The sequence below is a fragment of the Varanus komodoensis genome, unplaced genomic scaffold, assembly GCF_004798865.1.
Source record: "Varanus komodoensis strain SLA01 unplaced genomic scaffold, ASM479886v1 scaffold5, whole genome shotgun sequence".
NCBI classification, from domain to species: domain Eukaryota; kingdom Metazoa; phylum Chordata; class Lepidosauria; order Squamata; family Varanidae; genus Varanus; species Varanus komodoensis.
In genome coordinates, this window is record NW_025336087.1 from 47,579,824 (window position 1) to 47,603,223 (window position 23,400).

General features: G+C 39.2%; 2 protein-coding genes across 5 annotated transcripts in view; both read left to right on the forward strand.

Annotated features, from left to right (window-relative positions):
• The first annotated feature begins 1,957 nt into the window (after window positions 1-1,957).
• On the forward strand, window positions 1,958-6,846 carry CUNH9orf40 (chromosome unknown C9orf40 homolog). 4 transcript variants are annotated; one of them, XM_044446881.1, is made up of 3 exons: window positions 1,958-2,421; window positions 4,912-4,997; window positions 5,807-6,846. In XM_044446881.1, the coding sequence occupies exons 1-3, from the start codon at window positions 2,151-2,153 to the stop codon at window positions 5,957-5,959; spliced, it is 510 nt and encodes a 169-aa protein (XP_044302816.1). In that variant the 5' UTR covers window positions 1,958-2,150; the 3' UTR covers window positions 5,960-6,846. The 4 variants fall into 4 exon arrangements, 3 of the variants coding, with proteins under 3 accessions (XP_044302816.1, XP_044302814.1, XP_044302815.1); XM_044446879.1 differs by lacking the exon at window positions 4,912-4,997 and having other exon boundaries at window positions 1,962-2,442; XM_044446880.1 differs by lacking the exon at window positions 4,912-4,997 and having other exon boundaries at window positions 1,972-2,421.
• Window positions 6,847-14,309: 7,463 nt separating this feature from the next.
• The window catches only part of TRPM6 (transient receptor potential cation channel subfamily M member 6), a 92,654-nt gene continuing 83,563 nt past the window's right edge, over window positions 14,310-23,400 (forward strand). The window contains exons 1-2 of the mRNA XM_044446202.1: window positions 14,310-14,327; window positions 23,010-23,089. Of these exons, the coding sequence (XP_044302137.1) occupies window positions 14,310-14,327; window positions 23,010-23,089 (98 nt within the window). The remainder of the gene's footprint in view (window positions 14,328-23,009; window positions 23,090-23,400) is intronic.

Consider the following 23,400-nt stretch of genomic DNA (forward strand, 5'->3'; position numbering starts at 1 on the left):
ACATTCAATAAGGTCAAACAATTTTGGAAAGAAATGCATGCTGAAATACAAAAAATTCTGAAAATTAATTTTCCTATGAACAAAAAACACGCTATTGAGTATTCTGCCAGAAACTCAATTTCTGCAAGAAATTTGGAAGAATTGTTTAAATATATGGTAATAGCAGCTAAAGTTAAAATTGGGACAAAATGGAAAGTGGAAAACTGGCCAGATTGGAAGATGGGAAAAATAAGCTAGCTGAATATGCAGTAATGGCAAAATTAACCAACCATAATACTGTAAATAGAAGTTTAGCCAAAGAATTTAATGTTAATTGGAAAGCTTATACATGTTTTCCTTATAACTGAGAGAAAAATTAGAATTTACACAAGGTTGACTTAGCTGATACATTTGCTAACTAGCTATATAAATAGAAAACCGGTTAAAAAATTTACAATAAATGGAATATCTATTAGGCCTACTTTATTCAGCAATTCAAAGAAAAAACAGAACTGGTAGATATTAAGTATTATTTATACAGTGATCAAATTGGTATAATTGTAATTTCTTTTTTATTATGATAAATAATTTTATTTGGGGAAAAATCTATTTGGGGAAAAATCTATTGTTAATGTGTTATAATGTAAATTATTTATTTGATATCCATGTTAAAGCAGTTTAATAGTTATTAGTCTTAAGAATGAATTTAACTATTTTAACTAAGTATTATGTTAAAATTGTAGCTACAAATATTGCAGATGTAATAACTATTACCAATTTTTGTGATATTTTCCACATCTAGTACTATATGTAGCTTTTGTAGAAGACCTCTTGGTAACTTTTTGCTTTCTCCAGGAAGTGCGCAAGCATTGTTGACGGAATGCTTATGCAACTGTATTGGCAAAACAACATTAGTCAAAGGCTAGTGCCCTGGTTGGATGCTGCCTTTTGTATTAACAAAGCAGTGTGTAAATATATTTACATGTATTTTATTTTTTGCATTTATGTTCACAGAAGCCTCATTTCTCTATAAATATTTGTACCAAGGTCACTTATCCCCTGTCAGCTGTGGATAATAAACTGTTGAAATGGTGCTGGTTAAAGTAGAACACTTTACCCTAGCAAATTGAGTAGTATATATGCTGAACTTTAAATTGCAATTCTAACAGTGTTGGGTTGGGTTGGATTGTATGCTCAGGTTGACAGCTGCTGTCTGGACATAATATAACGACTTAACCTTTTCTTACCAAAGCCAGAAGCAAAACTGGGTTGCAAGTGCTTTCAGACACTGTATTTTTGTAAATTGACTGGAGATGGGTCCTTTGGAACTTTCCAGTTGTAACCTTCCCTTTTTTTTCTGCTGTCACCTTTTTTTTCTTTATATGAACAATTGAGAAAAGGCAGCATTAATTACAGTTGCTTCTGTTGTGCTATCCTGTCTCAGAATACCATATAGTTTCAATCTTGCACTCGTCTAAAAATATCGCCCCCACGCCTCCAATGCATTAGAATATTTAAGGCAACATGTATATCCTTTGGAAGTATGTTCACCCGGTTATTACTCAGAAAGCGTAAGACAACGGTTTATACGGGCTTGCGTAGCTAACCAAATCGAAAGCAAGCTTTCTCTCAAGATCCACGGAACTGAATGTCACTTGTGATTGGGTGCACATAATACAGCCTTACCGATAGACTGATTATTATGCACACGCAGTTGGGAGTTTTGCCCCACTGGATTCACCGGTGTACGATCTGATGTAAGCTACGGTCGCCTACATGCTTATTTGGCAGGCGCGGAGCTTCCTTCGGAGTAAATGTGGCCGCGAGGCACAATCGGAGAGGCTGCAGCACAAGCACGCCGGCGGCGCGCGCTGCCTGGCCGGCCGCCTCCGCAAGGGGGCTCCGCGCAGCGCCGCACGCAACTCCTCTCGGCCGCGCGGCGCGCCAGTAGCCCCGCCCCCGAGCAGGAGCGCGGCGCCCAGTAGTCGCACGCGCGCGCGCGTGGGGGTGGAGGGCCCCCGGCCCCCTCTTGCTCGGGTCGTGCGAAGCTCCAGCTTTATGGCTAAGCGCGGGGCCGAGGCGCTGGCGTGCCGCGCGCCCTGCCACAGCCTGCTTTCTCACGCGCCGGCTCCGAAGCGCTCGCGGGCCGATTTCGAACGGCGGGAGCCGCGATGCGTCGCGCTTCAGAGCGGCGACAAGAAGCGGAAACGGGCGTGGGCGGCGGAGGAAGAAAAAGAGGCGGAGGCAGAGGCCGCAGCGCCTCGTGGAAAGCGGTCCGCGGGGATGAAGGCGCCCCTGAAAGAGCAGGGCTGGGCCCTGGGCGCCCGCCCTCTGGAAGGAGCGGCGCAGTGTCAGGGGCTGGCTCGGAGAAGCAGAGAAGCGGAGGCGGCGGCCTCGGGAGAAAACTGGCGGGGGTGTCCCCCACCGAAAGCATCCGCAGAGGTAAAGCAGTCGAAGGAGATGGTGAGAATGGGAAGGGAGGAGGTCTCTGGGGTGGAGGGAGGGATCCGGAGAAGTGCTGCCCGACACGCCCCCTCTGCCGGGGCGGAGCGCGGAGGAAAGTCCCGCGAGGCGTCCGGGGATTTCCCGGCGGCGCGGGGCGCGCGGGGACCGGCGGCGGGAAGCGCGCCGATTTCGTGCTCGGTGCTGCCTCTCGGTTCGCGCGCTGAGCGCTTTCCGTTCTGCGGTCGCATCTCCCCGTAACCGCATCGCTATAAAAAGATGGGTTGCCAGAGCCTCCCGCGACAATAGCAACGCGCATAATTTTGTAAATAAACTAATTCGTTTCAAAACTAGCAGTTACAAGATGAGCACTAAGGAAGAAAAGAAGAGATCCGTGTATTTATTGCATTTAGATCCGTTGTTTTTTCCAGGAAGCTCAGGTGGGCGTGGGGAGTTCCACCTCCTTTATTTTCGTAAAAAATCGGTGAAGTAGAGCTGTCTGAGAGGGAGGGTGACTGGTCTGAGGTTAACACATTGAGCGTTAAGGCTGAGCAGAGATTGGAATTCGGGATTTTCCGAGTACTGGTCCAGTATTCTTCCCATAATGAGGCAGAGCTCTCATGGGGCCCAGTTAGGCAGTTATGTTATACAGGGAGCACTGACCACACAGTTTGAGGTCAGTTTCAGGTGGCTGAGCTGTAGTATTACTTGGTTCCATTAACATATCTGGGGAAACCGGAAATGAATATAGAATGGCCAGTAGTAAAGTATGTGTCAGGATTTTTTTTTTTAATATAATGATATTTCATTTGCTATGTGGGTGGGACTGTTTGAAAAATACCATTAACTTCAATCAAAACTAGTCTTATTTCTTTGTGATCTGCCCAGATGCATGACAGATGCAAAAATGATTATCTTAAAATAAAATAAAGATGTTAATTAAAGCTAAGATTCTAAGCCCAGTCACTTGACAGTCAATTCTGTTATATGCAGTGGTATTACTTCTTAAAGTTATGGTCTGGTTTTGACATCTCAGGCTGCAATAGTAATGTAATATTATCAATGCAATAAGATAATATACAGAGGAACTTATTTATAGGAGTATCTTTTCTTACTCAGCTGGAATGATAGAATGACTTTTTGCTGTCAGCATAACAAGCATGTTTACTGTACATCTTTGCAGCAAAAATAAGTAATATTAGTATTTTCTACGTTAAAATTCTGCTTTTGATTCTGCAGCTCAGAATCCTCTACATTTGCGACCAGCTTGGGAACCATAGCAGTGTTAGTACTATGCAAATCTAGATCCCCAATGATATATTTGTACAAAGTTGGATCTTATATCTGAATAAGTGGAAGACCACCATGTAACACTGAAATCCAGTGGAGTATCTCTGCTGATGGAATTGCTTCTGTCTGAAGAATTGAGAATGGAACAGATTTTCAGGAAGTGCTGGGAATTGCAAACAGACGGAGAAAGGGGGAAAAATCCATTGCAAAAGTAGTTTTAGCAGGTTTTTCCTCTTTCTTGCACCTGGTAGGATCCAAAGAAACAGCTTGCACCTTATTTATTTGTTTATTTATTATTTGCATTTATATACCACCTTAATAGCCCAGAGGGCTCTCTTCTAATGTTGCTTAATGAAATACTTGGCACGTGCATGTTGTAATTCCTTAAAGTAGGTAAGATAGTGTACAGAAGGAATGAGGAATAAAGTAAAAGTAAAAAATAAATGTGGAAGTACTAAAGAGTTCACAAAGAGCAGCACAGGTTTTCACCATCCTAGCAAGGTGGTTCTCTGCCTATTCTTGCTGGGCAATGGCAAACAAACTGCCTAGCTTGGGCATCACACTAAGCCATCCTGAGAAAGAGCCATCCTAAACAACCCAACTACAGGCTGTGGGTTCTCAAGGTGGACCTCTTGTGCAAAACTAGCTATGGGAAAATGGCTCCAGGTTGGGACATCCTGCTGAGCAACTTTGTGACCACCTCTGATACAACCCACTGTGGTTTAATATGACATGCAAAACCGGTCAGAACCAAAGCAAGTGCACTTATATGATTCCTCTCTCAGCTCTGAGCTGGAGGAGGACTCTAGATAAGTGTATCTCACACTGCCAGCTGCTCCTATCTCAGAATGTCCAGCAGGTGCAGAGGGAAAGCAAGACAGTGTACTTTTGTTTTCTGTAGCCAGCTTAACTGTTTCATCTCATTAGCTCTCAGCTGGAGTGGGAGGCAGAAATAGGTACTTAGTTTGCTGGGCACTGCACATTCCTAGAAAAAGAAAGAAGGATACCTCCACATGCAGAAGATTTTTGTTGCTGTTGCTGTTGGTTTTAGGTGCACTCTTAATATATTTCAGTAGGGTAACTGCACAGTGTTGTAACTTAATTTTGCAGCTGGTGGCCTCTTTTCCCCATGGCTAGGAGAAAGAGAAGTAAGGCTTATCCTTCTTCCAACTCTGAGCAGGGGATGAATTTTTTTCACAGGAACTCCAATATTACCAACTCAGAGCTTTGTGCTGCAAGGAGAAGCAAGGGATAGACATGCTGTGTTTGGAAAGGTACAGCTTGAGGTCAGCATCAAAACCCACCTTTTGAGGCATGACCCTAGCAACTACAAAGTTTTAGTTTGTAACAAATGCAGTCAACGTTTGCAGATTCCCGGCAGGTTATGACATAGTTATTGTATAATTCAGATTAAAGAATTCATGGGATATGATTGATTGTTCTCTACCTCATCCACCAGAGGGAGAACAAGTTAAACTATTCACATTAAGTTGTATCTTTTCTTTCTTTCTTTGTCATTACTAGCACACACAGCCACAAACCAGTATCTGAAAGAATGTGCATGTGAAGGGGAGCATTGTGCACATAGAAGAATGCAGCTTTTGTCATTATTGAAAAAATAAATCTATAACAGCATCTTTCCTTAGCAGTGGGAACTAATAAGTAATAAAAAGGTTTTGTTTATTCTTTATTTATTGGCCATTTATTTGTTTGTTTTTAATCCTGCTTTTTTCAATGAGCTCAAAGTGGTTTACATAATTCTCCTCCTGGTCTCAATCCAATCCCCATAACAAGAACATGTGAGGTAGGTTGGGCTAAGAATCTGTGACAGGTCCAAAGTCACCCAGTTTGACTTCATGGCTTAAGCGGGGACTAGAATCCAGATGACCTGAGCCCCAGCCCCACATTCTTTACTACACCACACTGGCTCTCTTCTTTCTTTGATTAGTGGTTCTTGTATCTTTTTAAGCAGCAGAATTAGTAATAAATGTAAGGTTTTATAACTATTTCTGGAATAGTTTTTTATATACAAAGAACTTTTCAGAGATATTTATGTCATTGTTGTAATGAAATCTGTTAATATTTTATTTTGTAGCATGAAGATGATGTTTGGCACTACAACTCATTCCAGTATTGGAGGTCTCCAATACCTACCATTGATTTGACTGATATTCTGGATTTAGAAAAAGATGATGCAATAGAAGCAAGAGATTCCAGTGGTGTTGGCATCTCAGAAATGGAAACCTGAAAAATGGCTCACCTAATCTACTTTGCAGAATTTGGATTCAGTTTCACTCTAGTTTTATTTGGAAAAATAAGCAGAGATTATATTCTGTAGGAGGAAAGATTGTCTAGAAGGAAGTATAACTTTCCTAAAATGAAGGAATGACAGTAGAGCTCAACAGTCAGTTGTCTAAAGAAACTGATGGTGTACAGAATGGAGTATGAAATGAAGAACTACAGGAACATCTGAAAATTGATAATACACTGACAGCAAGTCTTTATGTTCATAGTCAGTAAAATGAACAGCATGTGGTTCGCTGGAAGGGTGTGTACTAATATCCAGCCAAGCAAAAGAATACAGATGGATCGCCTGAACTGTCTGTTGCTGGAACAGCTTGACCAAATAAAAATGAAATCCCACACTTCTATGCAAAAGGAAAATGACTGTTGTAATTAGTGTTTGCAAAAAATAGCTGTGATGCAAATTTCCTTATGCTTTGCTAGAGTTACGTTCACTTGTCAGGAGATACAAATGATGTTAGGATTTATTCCGCTTTGGTTTTATTTAACTACACTGACCATGATGGACAAGGAAGGCGGACCATCCAGAGCAATGTAAAAATATGGGACACACTTTTCAGGACTTACTGATTGAGGTTCCACTTCTGGAGATGTTCTAATCCTAAATTTAATATCATGTTTTTGCCAAATATTGGCCTTAGCATAAATGTACTCTGCCATTTAATTACCTTTGTTAGCAATGACTGCCTGAAACAAGATTTTCAGTAGACTTTAGTCATTTGTTACTTATTTTTCAGATAAGTTATATGTGTTTCTTTAATTGTACATCATAACTTTGGCATATCAGATATATTTTTCATTGTGTAATAAAACTCTACCAGATTTTCTAAATTATGAAGTAGTGTTCATACTACTGACTCTTTATACTAACTGTATGTTTCCTTGGTACTTTTATGCTAACATGAGGTGGGAGGGACTTGTATATGCTTAGATTTAACAGAGTTCATTTATGTATTTTTGTCTTCTAGTTAAAATGAGTATTTAGTTAGACTCATAAACTTGAACTGTGAAATTTTAATCACCTTTCCAATATTCTGTAGGAGTACATATGCATACTTTGTTTTTTAAGTCAAAATGTAGGTCTCTTGTACCATTCTAATAGGTATAGAGTTTTACAGTTAAATCCTATACAAACTGAGATATTTCTCCTCTCCAGCACTGCCACCACTAATGGGGAAACTGTTCCTTAACTGGGCAGTCCCACTTGTTGGATTTCTTATCTATAGCAAATAAATACATTTCAGGGCCTAAAGAACTTATAGCTAGTATAACTCAAAGAGTTCCTCAAGCTGACATTTTTGCACTACAACCAATTGTATAAGAATATTTTGAAATCTACTAGTACTAAAATAGATGTAAGATAGGCACCAAAACTAGATACAAGATTATTTATTAAAGGGATACTTTGCGTGCTACAATGGGATTACGAATATTTACTCTGAGGCTTTCAAAAGATGCCTTCATGGCAATTCATAAGGACTCAAGAAATACTGTTGCTATTGCAAGCGTCATAATGACGTTGAATTACTTCAGGCCAAATTTCCTGAAATCCCATCCAAGTTAAATACGGTCTAGCTGTGTTTTTAGTGCCAGTATGTATAACCTCCCTTCAAGATTTTGAGGCAGCTTCCTGGCATAAGACAGCCACCTACACCCTGTTCCTGCCAGCCACGTACAGTTATCCCACAGAGACAGACTAGCTTAACATGCAATCCCTAGGTAATTTCACCTAATCTTCCTAAAATACCACGCACCAAACAGCAGCCTCCTTTCTCACTTTTCACTGTTTAAAATACCAGCTCTTTCACTATCATTTCTCAACTATTTTTTTTCCTTTTAAGCTAGAATCCCCAGCCAATTAGAATTGACCTGTCCTGGGTCCCATCTAACAATACTCAAAGCGATTGTCACTCTCTCCCAGCTACTTAAGAATATCACTAAGTAACTACTATACAGGTCTTGGTCAGTAATAGGCCTTAGGCCTGCTCAGTTACATTATTCCCTCACAAAGGCCACAGAAAATATTAAAGAGCAACAGCAATAGGATGTTTCTTCAAACATGCATATTTTAAGTCTAGTTCAGTTAAATGGAGCCTACTCCCAGATAAGAGGTTATAGGGTCCAGCCTCATTTAGCCTAATCAGGGTGGAGCTGTATGCATATTTTCCTTCTTGTGTGTAGAAAAAGTGAAATAGGATTGAGCCTGTTTCTCATTTCAGTGTCTGAACCATATATCCTATTATACTTTTGAAATTCCCTAGATTTTTTTCTTTTAAACTGGGGAGGGAAAAAGAAGTGTCTCTATTTTTTCCTACCTGTTTATAATTTGATGATGAATCATGAATCTCTAGATTGACTTATTCCTTTGCAAGCATTACTGTGGTTAAAGCACCAAAAAAGTAATAAACCCAAAGGGGGAAAGCAAGGGAAGGTACAGAAATAAGATGTTGTGTTAGGAGCATATTGCGAGCAACACAATTCTTTAAATATAGCATAAACAAGTTAGGAATTTGGGCAACTGGATGGCCATGGAGTTAAAGGGTTACTAAAGGAGAAAAAGGCAATTGTGGAGAAGCTGAATTACTGTTTTTTAATTTGCCTTCATTGTAGATCATACAGAACAAATAACTGCCTGAACTGATTTCTCAGGCAGAGATTCAGGAACTGAGGCAAATAGCAGTGATAAAAGATGAAGTTATTGACCTTATTAACAAACTGAAGACAAATTAATTACCAAGCCCAGATTGTATACATCTGGGAATTCTTAAATATGAAAATGTTGATCGTCTAAAGGAAATATGTAACTTATCTCTCAGCGAACGGGAGAACAGTCAAAGTAGCACAAATTTTTCAGAAAGGATCCAGGAAATCATGTTATGCAGCATAATATCTGTTCTGGGTAAATAGGTTAAAAACATTATTAAAGATAAAATTAGGCATATAGAAGAACAAGCCCTGCTGAAAAAGAATCAACATGGCTTCTGCAAAAGTTCTGTATTACCAGCCTCTGTGCTGTGTTAGGTATTTCCTTTTATCTGACCTGAATCTCCTACTAATCAGCCTTATGAGTTCTGGCGCTAAACTACAGAAATCATTTCTGCATGATATAGTGATAACCACCAATCTTTGGAGGGAACTGGACAAATTCACAAATTCTGATGAATATAGGTGTCTGATGCAGTGTGCCTACGTACACCATTTGCAAGGGAATTTGGCAGGAAAGTGCTGTTGCGCTAAAGTTGTGCTTGTGGGCAACTGGCTGGCTACTGTGTGAACAGAATGCTGGACTAGATAGGCCTTGGTCTGATCTAGTATGTCTGTTCCTATGTACTTAATACATGGGATAGAGGAGGCACCATTATACAAAGAGCTATCATGTGACAAGTTTCACTTCTGTTGTGAACCGTATGATATCCCTGAACAAATGTTGAAGTAAAGATGGAGCAGTGTGCATTGACAGAGGTATTTCACCAGAAACATATATTATTCCTACACTATAATCTAGGCACGGATAAATAGATAGCTGTAAGAGACATTTTAGATAGTTGTAAGAACATATGCACAAAGAAGAACAATTTTCTGAGGTCAATTGGTGCAGCTAAATTTGTGATAACTGCTACTATTTGGAAATAATTTCTTTTATCTATATTATTGAGATTAACTAGTTTGAACAGTGTAATCCAAATTGCTTTTTTTGGTGACTATAAAACAAATGCCTAGAAATCAAACACTTTAGGTGGCAATGGAGATGCAAAGAAGCTGCCTATTGAAAATCTGAAATTGTTTTCTTCACCAAGCTTTTATTTTGAACCAAGTTTCCACTGAAACGTCAAACAAGTGACATTATCAATGTTAATCATTTCCCTAATGTGGCATATAAACTTGAAACCAGATCACATGTTCCTGATTATAAGGTGATAGTCTTTTCGGTTTTACTGTAGCAAAAATAATTTGCCAGGGTTTTCAGAGTCCATCTCTTTCCCCTCACCCATTAAAGTGTAAGCACATGGAAATTTGTAAGCATTGCTTTTCAGCATTGTTTCCATTAGTTGCTTGTGCTAATCAAGCTTTATCTGATCGTGAGGTAGATGGAAACTTCAGTCTTAAATCCAGTGGCTGAAGGCTATAAAGATATTTTAGTGATGAGGATGAAGAAGGTAAGTAAGCAGACTTTTCTAGTGTAATGTTTTAAGTTTTTATATAGGCATTACTTGTGTCTGGAGAATGAAAGTATAAAATATTATTGGCTTCATTTTGGAAAATGTACTATTTTTTAATTTGTTTATAGCAAAACTGACAATCATTTGTTAACTGCTTTTTTAATGGAAAGTTAAGGACTGAATAAGTTGAAATGAAAATACTTGTGCTGGCAGCCCTTTTTCAAATTTCAGTTCAGCTTGGCAACTCACTGGTTGGGTTCACATATCATGACAAGCAACCCTGTGTGATTCCACAATTCAGTTTTGCCTGGAGGTACTGACAGTTCTCTTAAGTGATTTCTGTGCTAGTGTGGCTTCCATCCTCCTTGCTCAGTCCTCATGCTGTTGGTGGATATCCCATCAGCCACTGAGCCTGAAATTCAATCCTACCCTTGATGGCTGGAGCAGCACACCAGAACCATGGAAACCACGATGCCATGTTTGGATGAGTAGAGGAACACAATGAAGTGTGGAAACCATGGAACACATTGTTATTCCTTATTGTGGTTTCTAAAAACAATGTAGCATGCTGAAATACCATGACAGGGTTCAATTGGCACAACAGACCATCCTGTGCAAGAAACCACTGTGGCTTGTCATGTCATGAACCTGCTTATTCTTTGTACAAAGGACTATAGAAATAGCTTTGGACATAAGAGCAACACCTTGACCAGTTTACAAAAATGCTGGCTTAGGCCTTACTCATTCGGTCTATAATTCACTTAGGCTGAGAGTTTAACATGCTTATGGATCTGTAATTGGGCACAGTGACCCCTGAAGAAGGTGAACAATTGGAAGTAGACACCAACATACTAGATGTATAATTTAGATTATAAGTTATACAAGGGCATGAAGTCTCTTTTTAAAAACATTTTTAGACAAATGTGAATATTCTTGAGGCTTCCATATGTGTGTTGTGTCTCTCCCCCACACCTCACTCTTTTGTTTAGCTGTGAAATGTTAGCAGCCCATTATTTTTTTGACCCAGCTATTAAAAAGGGAAACTAATCTGGGGGGGGGGGGGTGATAGCATTGGCTACTCCCACTGCTGCTTCTACTACTTTTAAGAAAGAAAAGCTACTAACAGATTGTTACAGATGCCTTTTAATGACAGTATTTACAATGAAAGAAAAAAGTACTGGCTCTTTATGTATGTAATGAACATTCTCAATATGAGAGGACTTTACCTATTAAGTGGTGGAAAAATCCAAAACCATATACATTCCAAAAAGTAGTCAAAAAAAGTTAGAAAATGTAACTAGACACCAGTCAAACCAAATCAACACTTTTGAAACTAGTAACAGAAATCATAGCAAGAGATTATTCCTTAATGATAGAAAGTATTGTTTAGAAATTGCACAAGAGTATAAAACCCATTTGGTATAGTGGGGTTTATGAATAAACTTGCTCTTATTACTAAATTAAGCATATGTAAATGTGGCAGCAAGCTGACAAATGTGCAATTTTTAGAGCTTACCTGTTGTAAGGATCTGCAGAAATAACCCTGTGTTCCAACAATGCATTTTGTGATACAAATCAACAATTGACTTTGTTCTTCGCAGATGATAAATGCAAGTGTGCAAGTCAGGTCAGTAGTTCAGATATTGTTACTTTTTGTTCTAGGCAAGTGATCAGTGAAGCCTGTGACTGGACATTTTTCAGTTGATCAAATTTAAAGTTGGTTAAATTTCCATGCTGATTGTTCCCAAGAGATAAGGTAGAACTGTTGTAACTAGGTGTTCTATTGTACTGTGCTTTGCCAGTCACATGACATATCTTCAAATATAAATGCATATTTAAAACTGTAAGCATCCTCAGGAAGCTGTGACTTCCTAAGAATCTCCCTTTTACCAGGTTAGACTATTTGCACATCTCTAGTTTTGTATTATCTGTTCTGACTTTAAGTACCCCTCAAGAATCTTAAGCAGACAAGTTTCGCATCACCTTTAACCTGATCCTTGATTGAACCTGGAACCTTTGGCATGCAAAGGGGATGCTCTACCACTGAGCTGGATCAAACAGAAGAATGCTTGAGGATGTTTGACCCTTTCCCCTTTGGTCATTTTCTGGATAGAAAATCCCAATTAATGCTGCTTTTCCCTCACCCCCAGTGAGATAAGAAATCAAAACGTTAACCCTTGAAGTGGAGGCAAAACAATAGGCAGGAGCCTTTGAACAGAAAAACTTTGAACAGGCTTCGAACACCACCTTTTCTGTTACAACCTTCCATCTGTAGAATGCCCTTTCCAGGGAGAACCTACCTGGTATCTTTATACATTTAGATGCCAGATTGAGGCCTTATTCTTTGGGCAGGCATTTAATCTTTAACTGTCTTCAATATAATTTTTACTGCAGAAATTTTAATCTTTTTAATTTCTTTAAATTTTCATTGGCTGTATCAGATTGGTAGCTATGCTGTTTTAATTTTTATGACTAATCAATGTGGGCATTTTCACTTGAGCAGTATATAAATCAAATAAAACTGTAGGGACTGGTTGATTACATGCCTCTTTTTTCTCCCACTGTGCCTCAATTCTCATAGCCTCCAGGGTGTTGCTTGGGTTTTTGTTTGTTTCAAGAGCTGATAAAATACCATGACTGCATGTAACATTGAGTTCATACCCTAGAAATTATTATATAATTTCTATGCAACTTTTCTACAAAATGTGTTCCAAATGGCTCATAACACAACAATACAAAAATGAGCACACACCAATACATCAATTGCAATAGTGCATCATTACAATAATAATCCAGTCAAATCACTTTACTAATACTAACATTTTAACACTTCCAATTAATTACCAAATAAGGCAGTATCAGCCACTATAAAAAGGTAAAGGTAAAGGTTTCCCCTGGACGTTAAGTCCAGTCATGTCTGACTCTAGGGGGCGGTGCTCATCTCCGTTTCCTAGCCAAGGGAGCCAGTGTTTGTCTGCAGACAGTCTCTGTGGTCATGTGGCCGGCATGACTAAACACCGAAGTGCACAGAACACTGTTACCTTCCCACCAAAGTGGTACCTTTTTATCTACTTGTATTTGCATGCTTTCAAACTGCAAGGTTGGCAGGAGCTGGGACAGAGCAATGGGAACTCACCCGGTTGTGCAGATTCAAACCGGCAACCTTTTGATCAACCAGCCCAGCAGCACAGCAGTTTAAAACACTGCACCACCTGCATCCCCTATCAGCCACTATAACACAGTATAAATTATCAGATATGAGTTGCTCTGTAAAGAAAAATATGCTCTCATTTTCTACACATCTGCAAATACTTCTGGGTGTACTGTCAACTGTTAGCTGCTTCTCCCAACTGCAAGCTGCACTGAGTGATGAATGATGCCCCAACAGAGAAGAAATAACACCGACGTTACTTAACGATTTGAGACTCCTTTTCCTCTTCCCTTTCTTTCCTTGAACAATCTCTACATTTTGAAAAGTGCAAGTCAAGCCCATTCTGTATTGCAGTTCATGACCTTCAAGTAAAATATATTTTCCTGCTTAGCTTCTAACCCATGTATTGCAGAGAATCCTAAAACTGTGTCTGTAGCCATATCCTCATAAAACAATTAGTCTAGCTGGTTGGCCCAGTTCAACCCTGCTTGACAAGTTCTCAGTAAAGGTTCCAAAAGGTTTGAAACTTTACTCTTTCTCATTTATTGTTTTAACCTAAGAGTAGTGAGAAATTGCACAGTGTCTCATCTGGGGTGGAGCAACATCAGCTGGGTTTTTATAACAGAACCAACTACATAAGGCAGAGCCACTGCAATTGGATGACGCACGTTGGCCTAAATACTTAAATGTTGTGCAAGACAGAGTCTTCATATGTAACTTACGGAGTCCTGTGAAGAACCCAGGCCATAAAGACCATTGCCAACTGCTGATATGGGAAAGTGGAACATTAACCATCCTCCAGTGCAGTCCAAGGATCAAGTAAAATATTGAGATTTGAATGGACTTTCTTTCCTCTTGCTTATACTGGTGTTCCTGCAGGAGCTTCAGGGACTGGAAATCACAGTGCAAAACATTAGTTTATGAGCGCAGCTTCAACCTGCAGAGTCCCAGGCCAAGAAGAAAGAGAGAAACAACCGGACAAGATGAAAGTTCAAGTGAAGGTAAAATGTCTTCTGCTGAGCTGTCAATTAGATGAGTTTTGACTGGAGTTTCTAGTACTTTTAGCGTATTCTAGCAGCTATTGATCAAATTGGAGCATCCCAGAATTGCTAGCTCTTTCTTCCCATCTGCAATTAACTTAGCATCAATTTGCACACTGGCCTAGCAATCCTGCTTACATAGTTGCCACCATATGTTGAAACAGCAAGGAAGTGCAGAAAGCTGTGTAGCAAAGGTCTCTGAGAGTAGATACAGCAGTGTTTGGGGATGATAAATTGCCTCTTTTTTCCTCTTCCTTCTGTGACTTCAGTGAGCTGATTGTATATTTTGAATCTGTTGTCTTTGTGACCTTAAGTGAAGTGAAGAGGAGAGACTTATAATAGCATTAATGGCTTGGCAAGCTATTCAAGTGAATAGACTGCAGTGTTCTCAGTTACAAAACAAGTTAAGGTGATTGTTCTGTGTAGGTGGAAGAAGGAACATTCCTTTAAATAAGCTACCTAGCACCACTGGTTGCAGCAGTGTTGATTTCAACAGGATTGCCAAAAATGTGTTTGCTTTTCTTTCTGGCAGGGCTCTTTTGATTTTTAGCAGCTGAGTTATCAAGCATGTATTGAATACATGGAGCTTTTGCCACTACTTTTGTTCTAGTACTTGACAAAGCATCACCTGCTAAATTCTTATGACTCAGCTGTTATATGCACAGGAAGCCTGTCCGGAAAGCAGTTGGCAACTGTTATGTTCATTGCCATCTTCCATGTTAAAAATCCTGTTTATCCCTTAAACTTCTGAGGCAACAAGAGAGAATAAAGTCCTTTATAAAGCAAGCAGGGCTCTAGGTTCATCTCCACAGGTATCAGGGAGAAAAAGAGAATGACAAAAGGAAATCAGTAAAAGAAAGGTTGTGGAGTACAAGGGTTCGTTCTTTTCCATATCCTGGAATACTTAAAGATAAATAATTTCATATCTTGGAATACTTAAAGGTAAGATAAACAGGATTGCTAATATGGCAATTTTATTTGCAACACATCTTACTTTTGGGTAGACCCAATCCTATGACTGCAATTCCAAATTATTTACTAGAAATTTGGTCCCTATGTATATAGTGAAACTAAATTGCAAGATCAAGAATGTTTAAGAGTTGCTGAGCCATTGGGTAACTGAAGTGTATATGCAGTTATTAGCTGCTACATCTGTGCAAAGTCACCAACCTTGGCTTGACTCTGACGCTGTGTGTACCAATGTTAAATTAATGCTTCAGGTGCAGTTTGTCCTGAGTTTCTCCCAGGAGACCAATGTTTCAGTGTTTTTAAAATTTGTTTAAAACTCATATTCACTCCTTGAAATAATGTTCCCTGTTATACATATTCTGTCAATTTATATAGGCCCTACTGATGTTGTCCACTGCAGGTTAATAAGGTGTGATGTACCTTTTCACTAGGAGATCATATTTAGCTTCAGCTTGTAATTTAGCTTAAAAGAATGAGGGCTTTTCATTCTGGAAGGATGTATTGTGGTCATTTGAGCATCACTTTATACTATAAACAACATAGCATTTGCAATTATTTTTCTCCTATTTTATGTTTTCACCCATCCTCTTTTCTTTACAAATTCAAACAAACAAAAAAGATAACTCAGAAATATGGCACAATTATCAATTCTTTTTTAGAAAGATTACAGAAGTAGGAATAATAAAATAATTACATTATATAACATTACATTCAAGCTAATGCAAGATTATCTCTAAAAGTGAATAAGGTTGAACTGCACCTTGATTTTTTTTACTACAGAACAAAAATGAAGAGCTCCATTTTCCTATAAATTGATCATCCTTGAATTTACCTTCTCTAGCTATTTGCTATGCTAGCCTAGACATGCTAGACATGACCATTTGGCCATAATGGTCATGTCCCAAGTCCTAACACGTAGCTAAGCAATTCTGGGTAGATTAACTTTCTTCTTTCTGTAACTGAGAGCCGGCTTGGTATCGTGGTTAAATGTGTGTGGGTCTCAATCTATCACCTGCCCTCATTGCTACTTTGCTCCTCTGTGCATCGCAAAGCATTTTGTGCAGTTTAAGAATCACTCCTGGGAAGAAGGAAGAGAACTGGGCAGCTTTACTTTTCTGGGATGCAGCAGGTTGTTGGTCAGTATTACTTTTATAACCATTTTCTTATTCATTCTTGCGTAACCCTGTGAAGCAGTTCATGATTGAGTGGCCATAACCAGCCCAAACCCAGTAACGGTTTGTGGATGGGTTTATTATAAGTGCCATTTGCTTCTGAAGTATTTAAACTGAGAGTTAATCTGCTAATCCAGATTTTTTGGGCAAAGTTATTTCAGAATGATTGCCCTGAAATAACACTTTTGAGTTTTACCTACTTTACTTGCATTTGGGCATTCATGGATTTCATTCCCTTTGTGTTTTCCCCAGATTGCTCACAGGCCTTTGTGCAGTTCCAGAAAATTCAGCATAGTGCTCATAATATACCAGAACCAAAAATCTCCTTTGCACCTTGTAAGAAATGAATAAAAGGTTTCTGACTTGGCCAGTTATTGCAACATCTTCTGCTCTTTTCATTTGAAATGAATCTGAAAATGATAGCTCTCAAAAGTGTCAGCAGAGATTTGCTATCAGTTTAAACAGAGTTACCTCTTGGACTTTAATCAGCCAGGCAACATTTGTGGGAAAAAAGCTGGGATCAGTTGATTTTGATCACCTGAAGTGTTCTAGCCTGTCGCAGCATGGGTGTGGAGTAGGAAGAGCAGCTGTCAGACAAATCTGTCCAAGTGGATGGATCTTTAAGACATGGATTTGGGATCTATTTCAATCACACACTTTCAGCTTCATCTAGGGAAAAATAGGCACCTATAACTCCTGCAGAGCCCATTGCTGAACCATGAAATACATTAATAGAGCCCTGACTTAGCTACCAAAAGATACAGGATGCTACAACGTACAAATATTAGTAAAACATTTCACTGGCTTTTTCAAAGTATTGCCATGAAACCACCTAATGTGAAACCAGATATGCAAGTGATGATTGGAAAGGACTGGAATAATCTAGGATTAGTGCCAGGTATAAGCAGAGTTCATTGTATCTTTGAGACATAGTTTCTTTTTCAGTTAAAGGCTCTTCTTCCTTAGATCCACAATATGCCAGAATATTTGTAGCTTACACCGAACAATATTTACTCAGTTCATGTACTTAAAGCATTCTCTTCTACCCTGAATATATTTTTGGCTTCTTCATTATATCAGCCAAAGGGATGAGGCCCTAGAAAAAGTCAGCTTCAACAACTTTCATCTCACGTGTCACTTGAAGGCTAGATCAGTCTATGTAGCAGGTTCACTTTTGGGACACTACTGTGCAATTGCACAATCAGCATATAAGCACAAGTTCCTATTGGAATCAACTAAATGCTACACACCTCTAGCTCCCACCCTGAACACTGCACAAGACCCATTGCCAGATTGTGACCCGTATGGATTTCCACCAACCATTTCTTAAACTATAATGTGCATCCAAGAAAGTGGGAAACAAAAAACAGGTCATTCTTCAGATTGATATGGCAGCATAAACCCAGAAGGGAAAGTGGCAGCTAAAACCACTCAGTGTATCATCAGTGATCTGTAGTACATTGTGGAGAATGATATGTGCTTTACATGGGCCTTGGCTACCAACAGCTACTCACACTAACAAATACCACACTCTGCTACCAACTGAGATGTCAGCTTTATCTCTATATCCAGTTAGGCAACACTGCCATAGGTCCTAATTACATCCGCTCCAACATCAGAGATACATTTGCTTTATTTTACAGCATGATATATCGGCAATAAGCTGCGTTCTGTTATTGTTACATGCCATCAAGTCATCCCAACTTATGACAATCATATGAATGAATACCTTCCAAAATGTCCTGTCCTTGACAGCCCAGCTTAACTTTTGTAAATTCAAGGCCATGGCTTCCTTCATGCAACCAATCCATCTCATATTTGCTCTTCCCCTTCTTCTTCTGTCTTCAGCTTTCCATAATGTTACCGCCTTCTTCAGTGAGTCTTGCCTTTTCATAATTTACCCAAAGCATAACCGTATCAATTTTATTGTTTTTGCTGCCAAGGCATGTTCTAGCTTCATTTGATCTAGGACCCACTTATTTATTTTTCTGTTGGTCTAGGGCAGTGGTGGCGAACCTATGGCATCCATGCTGCAGCAGGCACACAGAGTGCTCTCAGTTGTCATGCGAGCCAAGTCAGCCCAGCATTGCCCCAGCAGCCGAACATTGGATAACAGCGCACATAGGGGCCATGCGCATGCTCGGAAAGGAGTAGCAGTGCCAGGCGACGATATCACAAGCCGCAATTCATTAGCCGCAACTTGTCCGAGCTTTTGCATGGCCAGTCAATGAGCTGCATATATATATTTGCTTGGATGGGCTGTAAGTTGCTTTTTCTAAACTAAAACCTCAGTATTCAGGTTTTATTGCAGTGTTGGCACTTTGCAATAAATAAGTGGGTTTTGGGTTGCAGTTTGGGTACTCGGTCTCTAAAAGGTTCATCATCACTGCTCTAGGGTATTTGCAAAGTTTTCATTCACCACCATGTTTTCCATATTCTTCCTGTCAGCTTTGTCCATTGTCCAGCTTTCACACCCATACATAGTGATTGGGAAAACAATAGTGTGGATGATCTTGGCCCTGATTTCCAGTGAAATGTTGTTACACTTGATGATCTTTCTAGTTCCTTCACTGCTGCCCTTCCAAATCTCAGTCTTCTTCTAATTTCTTGGCCACAATCTTCCTTTGAACTTATGACTGAGCCAAGGTATTCAAAATCTTATGCAGCTTCAGTTGTGGACATTAAATGTGTAATTCTATATCAATGACCCACTTTCTACAGAGGGCAAATAGTTCAACCTCCATACAAAAGTATCCACCTTTAAAAGCAGCCTAAAATATATATTCCAATAAGCAAAATAAATGAGCACATACCAGACTCTAGGAACTGCAGCATTCAGTCTCCCAGAACAATCTCCTGTTGTCCTGAAAGTTTCTATTCTTCAGCAAAAGAATTTCAGAGACAAGGAGGTTGATTCTATTTGTCCATAAGTTTTATTTTCCTAGGCTTGCTTTACCACTGTAAATATTAGCATAGCAAAGGTGAAATGATCTCCAATTAATTGCTTAAGTATTGTATTTATCTTCTCCATTTCATAGCCCTTTCTCTAGTGATATATAGGTGTGTGTATCTGGTCAAGATTCAGATATATATCTGCCAACCGAAGATAACATTTCATTCATCTGATGCGAATGCTAATCTACAAAAATGTGTGCCACAATAAATATTAGGTTTAAAGGTTCTCTAGGACTTTGTTATAGATGGTCTGACAGTGTTTGATATTGTTCTTTGATTATATTTGTTCCCTTTCCTACAGAAAAGGGGAAACATCTTTCTATGGTTTCATGTGTTAACTACTTGGCTGACCAAGAAAATCTCATGGCATAACCTTGCCTAGTATATCTGTTTGTGTGTATGTATAAATGTAGATTAAAATGCACCACTAAAGTATTGTCTGGGATTATTCTGTTTCATGGGAAGCCTGGCAAATTCATATCATGAAAATGATATTGTGTATTGGGCAGAATTTAAACTATTAAATATTTAATAGTTATTAATTAGTAATAGTTATAGTTTTAAATATTTAAAAAACCATTAAATATTTTTATCTGGCACTGAAAAACTGGGTCTGGCTGACTTTGAAGCTAGCTAGTAGGCAACACTATCTTAACCCACAAGTTCTGGACTACTAATGCTTATATTTGTACTGTAATCTAGTTTTTTCCAGTTCACCAGTCAGTTTCTGAACAATGCTTGTTCATGTCCGTACTTGTGCAGACTTGAATTAAATGAACTTATGTCTGGAACCTCCTAGATCCATTTTATCCTTTACCAGTGCTTAATTAGCCAACAGCATCAAAAAGCTTTGACTCTGATCTAGGAACAGCTTTATGTCAGTTGCTAAAGGAAGCATGGTTGAAGCTGGAAAACCCAACCCATGAGATCAGGCCGAACAAACACCATGTCAAGATCTGATGCACATGACCTGCCTTCTTGTAGCAGCTTTTTGTTTTTAATCTTTGCCCTGATGAAGTAAGATAGCATGAGTCCAGAGGAGGTGATGGCTTGCATGTGTGAATATTTCACCATACAAAAATACCTTCATATACATGTAGAAAACATCCACATGATTCAGCCCCAGCCATCTTTAGGAAGTACCTTAAAGCTCATGCTTTCCCAGGCCTTCACTAATTCACCAAGTTCATACCAAAGTATCTTCATTGTCTTCCCTTACCCAATTACCCCCTTTCTCTCTTTCATGTACTTGCTTATTTAGAGGAGTGGTGGACTCGTCCAAATAGTTTAGCCTACATTTCCCACCAGCTCCAGCCAGCAAAGCCAATAAGAGGATATGGGAATTATGGATCATAACCTAGAGAGGGCCACAAATTATCCTCTCCTGTTAGATTGTAAACCTGCTGGGAGGGTTTGTCATTAAGGCAGAAAAGCTGTGTCATGTTTAGATAGAAAGAAGCTCTGGAACTCCCAGTGTGCCCAACATGTTGGCTGGAGAATGCTAGGAATTGTAGGACTTTTTTCCTGCCCAAACATGTGCAGCACTGCACCTTTAGAAACATGCAAAATATTAGAAGCATGGGTAGGATTGCTCCCGAAGCCTATGTTTTTTTCAAATGCTTCCTTAACCCTTCTCATCAATCCCCAAGTTTTAATAATAATTTAAAACAATCTTGGGGAAATAACTTAATTTGCTAGTCATGAGAGGGCAGCTTCAAGAGGGCTGTAGCTGCTGGTGTAAGAGCAGGTACCTGGCTAAGGAGGATAGAAGTAAAAGGCTAGCACCTGCAAGAAGCCTCAATCTACATTTATACGATGAAAAAAATGACAACACTGTCAATGCCACCCTCACCCCTGATGTTGGGATTCTCTGCTTTGAAAAAACTAAAACACCCCTATTCATTCTGCAGAAGCAGCTACTCTAGAGGCAACCATCTGTAGGCATTGAAACGGCCAAGAAGCAATAACCAGTGATTTGAATCCTCAAGCATTTTGATAATTGTTAGTCATGATTTTTGCTTTGAAGTAATTATGTTTGGCAACACATTTATGGTTGAGTAAATGAGCAAATTGAGGTTTAATTTAGTTTTAAAAGAGAATGCTTCTTCTGAGTGACATTAAGTAACTAATATGTTGAGTTTAATACAACAATTTAAAAATCTTCTGTTTATTAGAAGAATTAAAGCATTTGCACTTCACTCATGCATCAAAAAGCATAAACACGGTGGCTGTATTTGGACATACAGCCATCCATGGTTTACTGTAACAGGAACAGCCACAGATAGTTTCAGGCTTTTATCTTGCCTCACACACTGCAGCATGACTCTAAGAAAAAGACTGGGAACTTTCACTTCTGTGTTTCATTAAACACAGCTTCTTATTGTTTCCAAATTCAGACAAACTATGTTTAAGCTTAACTATGTTTTAAACAAGTCAGCTTCATACCTTGTTAGGATCAAGCACAGTTTGTTGTGATTTGGTCTTAAATGGTGGTTAATCCACAATGACAGTAAAACCTTCTCAGTTCCTTATGAGTATGCCAACCCACGGTTTGCTGCAGCTCATTCCTGTAACAATAAACCTTGGCTCATCATTGTATCTGATTGCATCTTGTACATTAAAGTACTTGGCTCTAGTCTGTACAGCAAGGAAACAGTATACCCATTCAATAATCTCGGGTTAGATCCATACTTAAGTTTGTGCAACTGGGTAATAGAAGCAGACCTCCATTCCTCCTCTTCCCCTCAACCTTCCAAAAATGCTGCCCAAATTGCTCTGTGTGTGTGTGTGTGTGTGTGTGTGTGTGTGTGTGTGTGTTGCTGAATGTGACTGTGGAACAGAAGCAAAGAGCAAGTCCTTAAAAATCAGGCAAAGACACTCTGTGCATGGGGCAAATAGATGAGTCAGATGCCAGTGCTCAACATATGTAAGGTGGGCATGAAACTAGCCAGACTGCCTCATGCCATGGATGGGGCTAGTGATCCAGCCCCACACTTTGTTGTACAGATAACTGCCCTCTGCACAAGTACATGTCACCCCAACATGTGAACAGGAAGTATTCTGGCAGGCCATCCTGCTGATTGCAGGAAGCATCCATCTACTCCTCTCAGGCCATCAAACACTCCATCCCTTTTCTACTCTGACTTCATTAAGAAGCCTGATTGAATGAGCAGCTTCTGTAGAGGTTTCTGGATGCTTTGTGCTGAACTGTGTTTACTTACTAAGTTAAATATCAGTAAATCTATCTCATTTGCTATAATTTTTCAGATATCCAGTAGACCTCATACGGCACTCAGGATGTGGGGAAGGTGTGGATAGCTTGTAAATGGGATCAGTAGCCATTCACTCACTGAGTGTATGAGGGAGTTCATTTGGAAGCCGCTATTGCTTTTTGCTACTTGACTGTTTTTCCATTTTAATAGTAGGTCAAGGGTATTTAAAGAAGTTTCTGAATTGTTGGTAGATGGGAATTTCAAAAGATAGTGCATATGTAAATAATTTGTCTTTGTATAGATATGTCTTTTTGAAATGTAATATTTCTGTTTAGTCCCAGAAATCTTGGATTGAAGGCGTATTCAGTAAAAGAGAATGTGCTAAAATCATACCAAGTTCCAGAGATCCTCACAGGTACTTTGTTTTGATTTGACTGGATTGTACAATATAGCAGATAGAACAAGAAGATGGAAATTCTATAAAGAACATGTAATTCACAGTTTTTAAATGTCAGCATTATATGAGCAAATACAAACATTTCCATCTGCTGCAAAGATAAATACAACTCTTGAGAACAGATTGTAACCATATTTTAACTTGTAACTTCCTGCTCTTTTTCTTCCTATCCTTAAAGTGGTAGGATTCATAGAGTATCATTTTATAAAGGATAATTCAAGTGATATATTACCAGTATATATTCCATGAGTATTCTCTAATTGTACTAG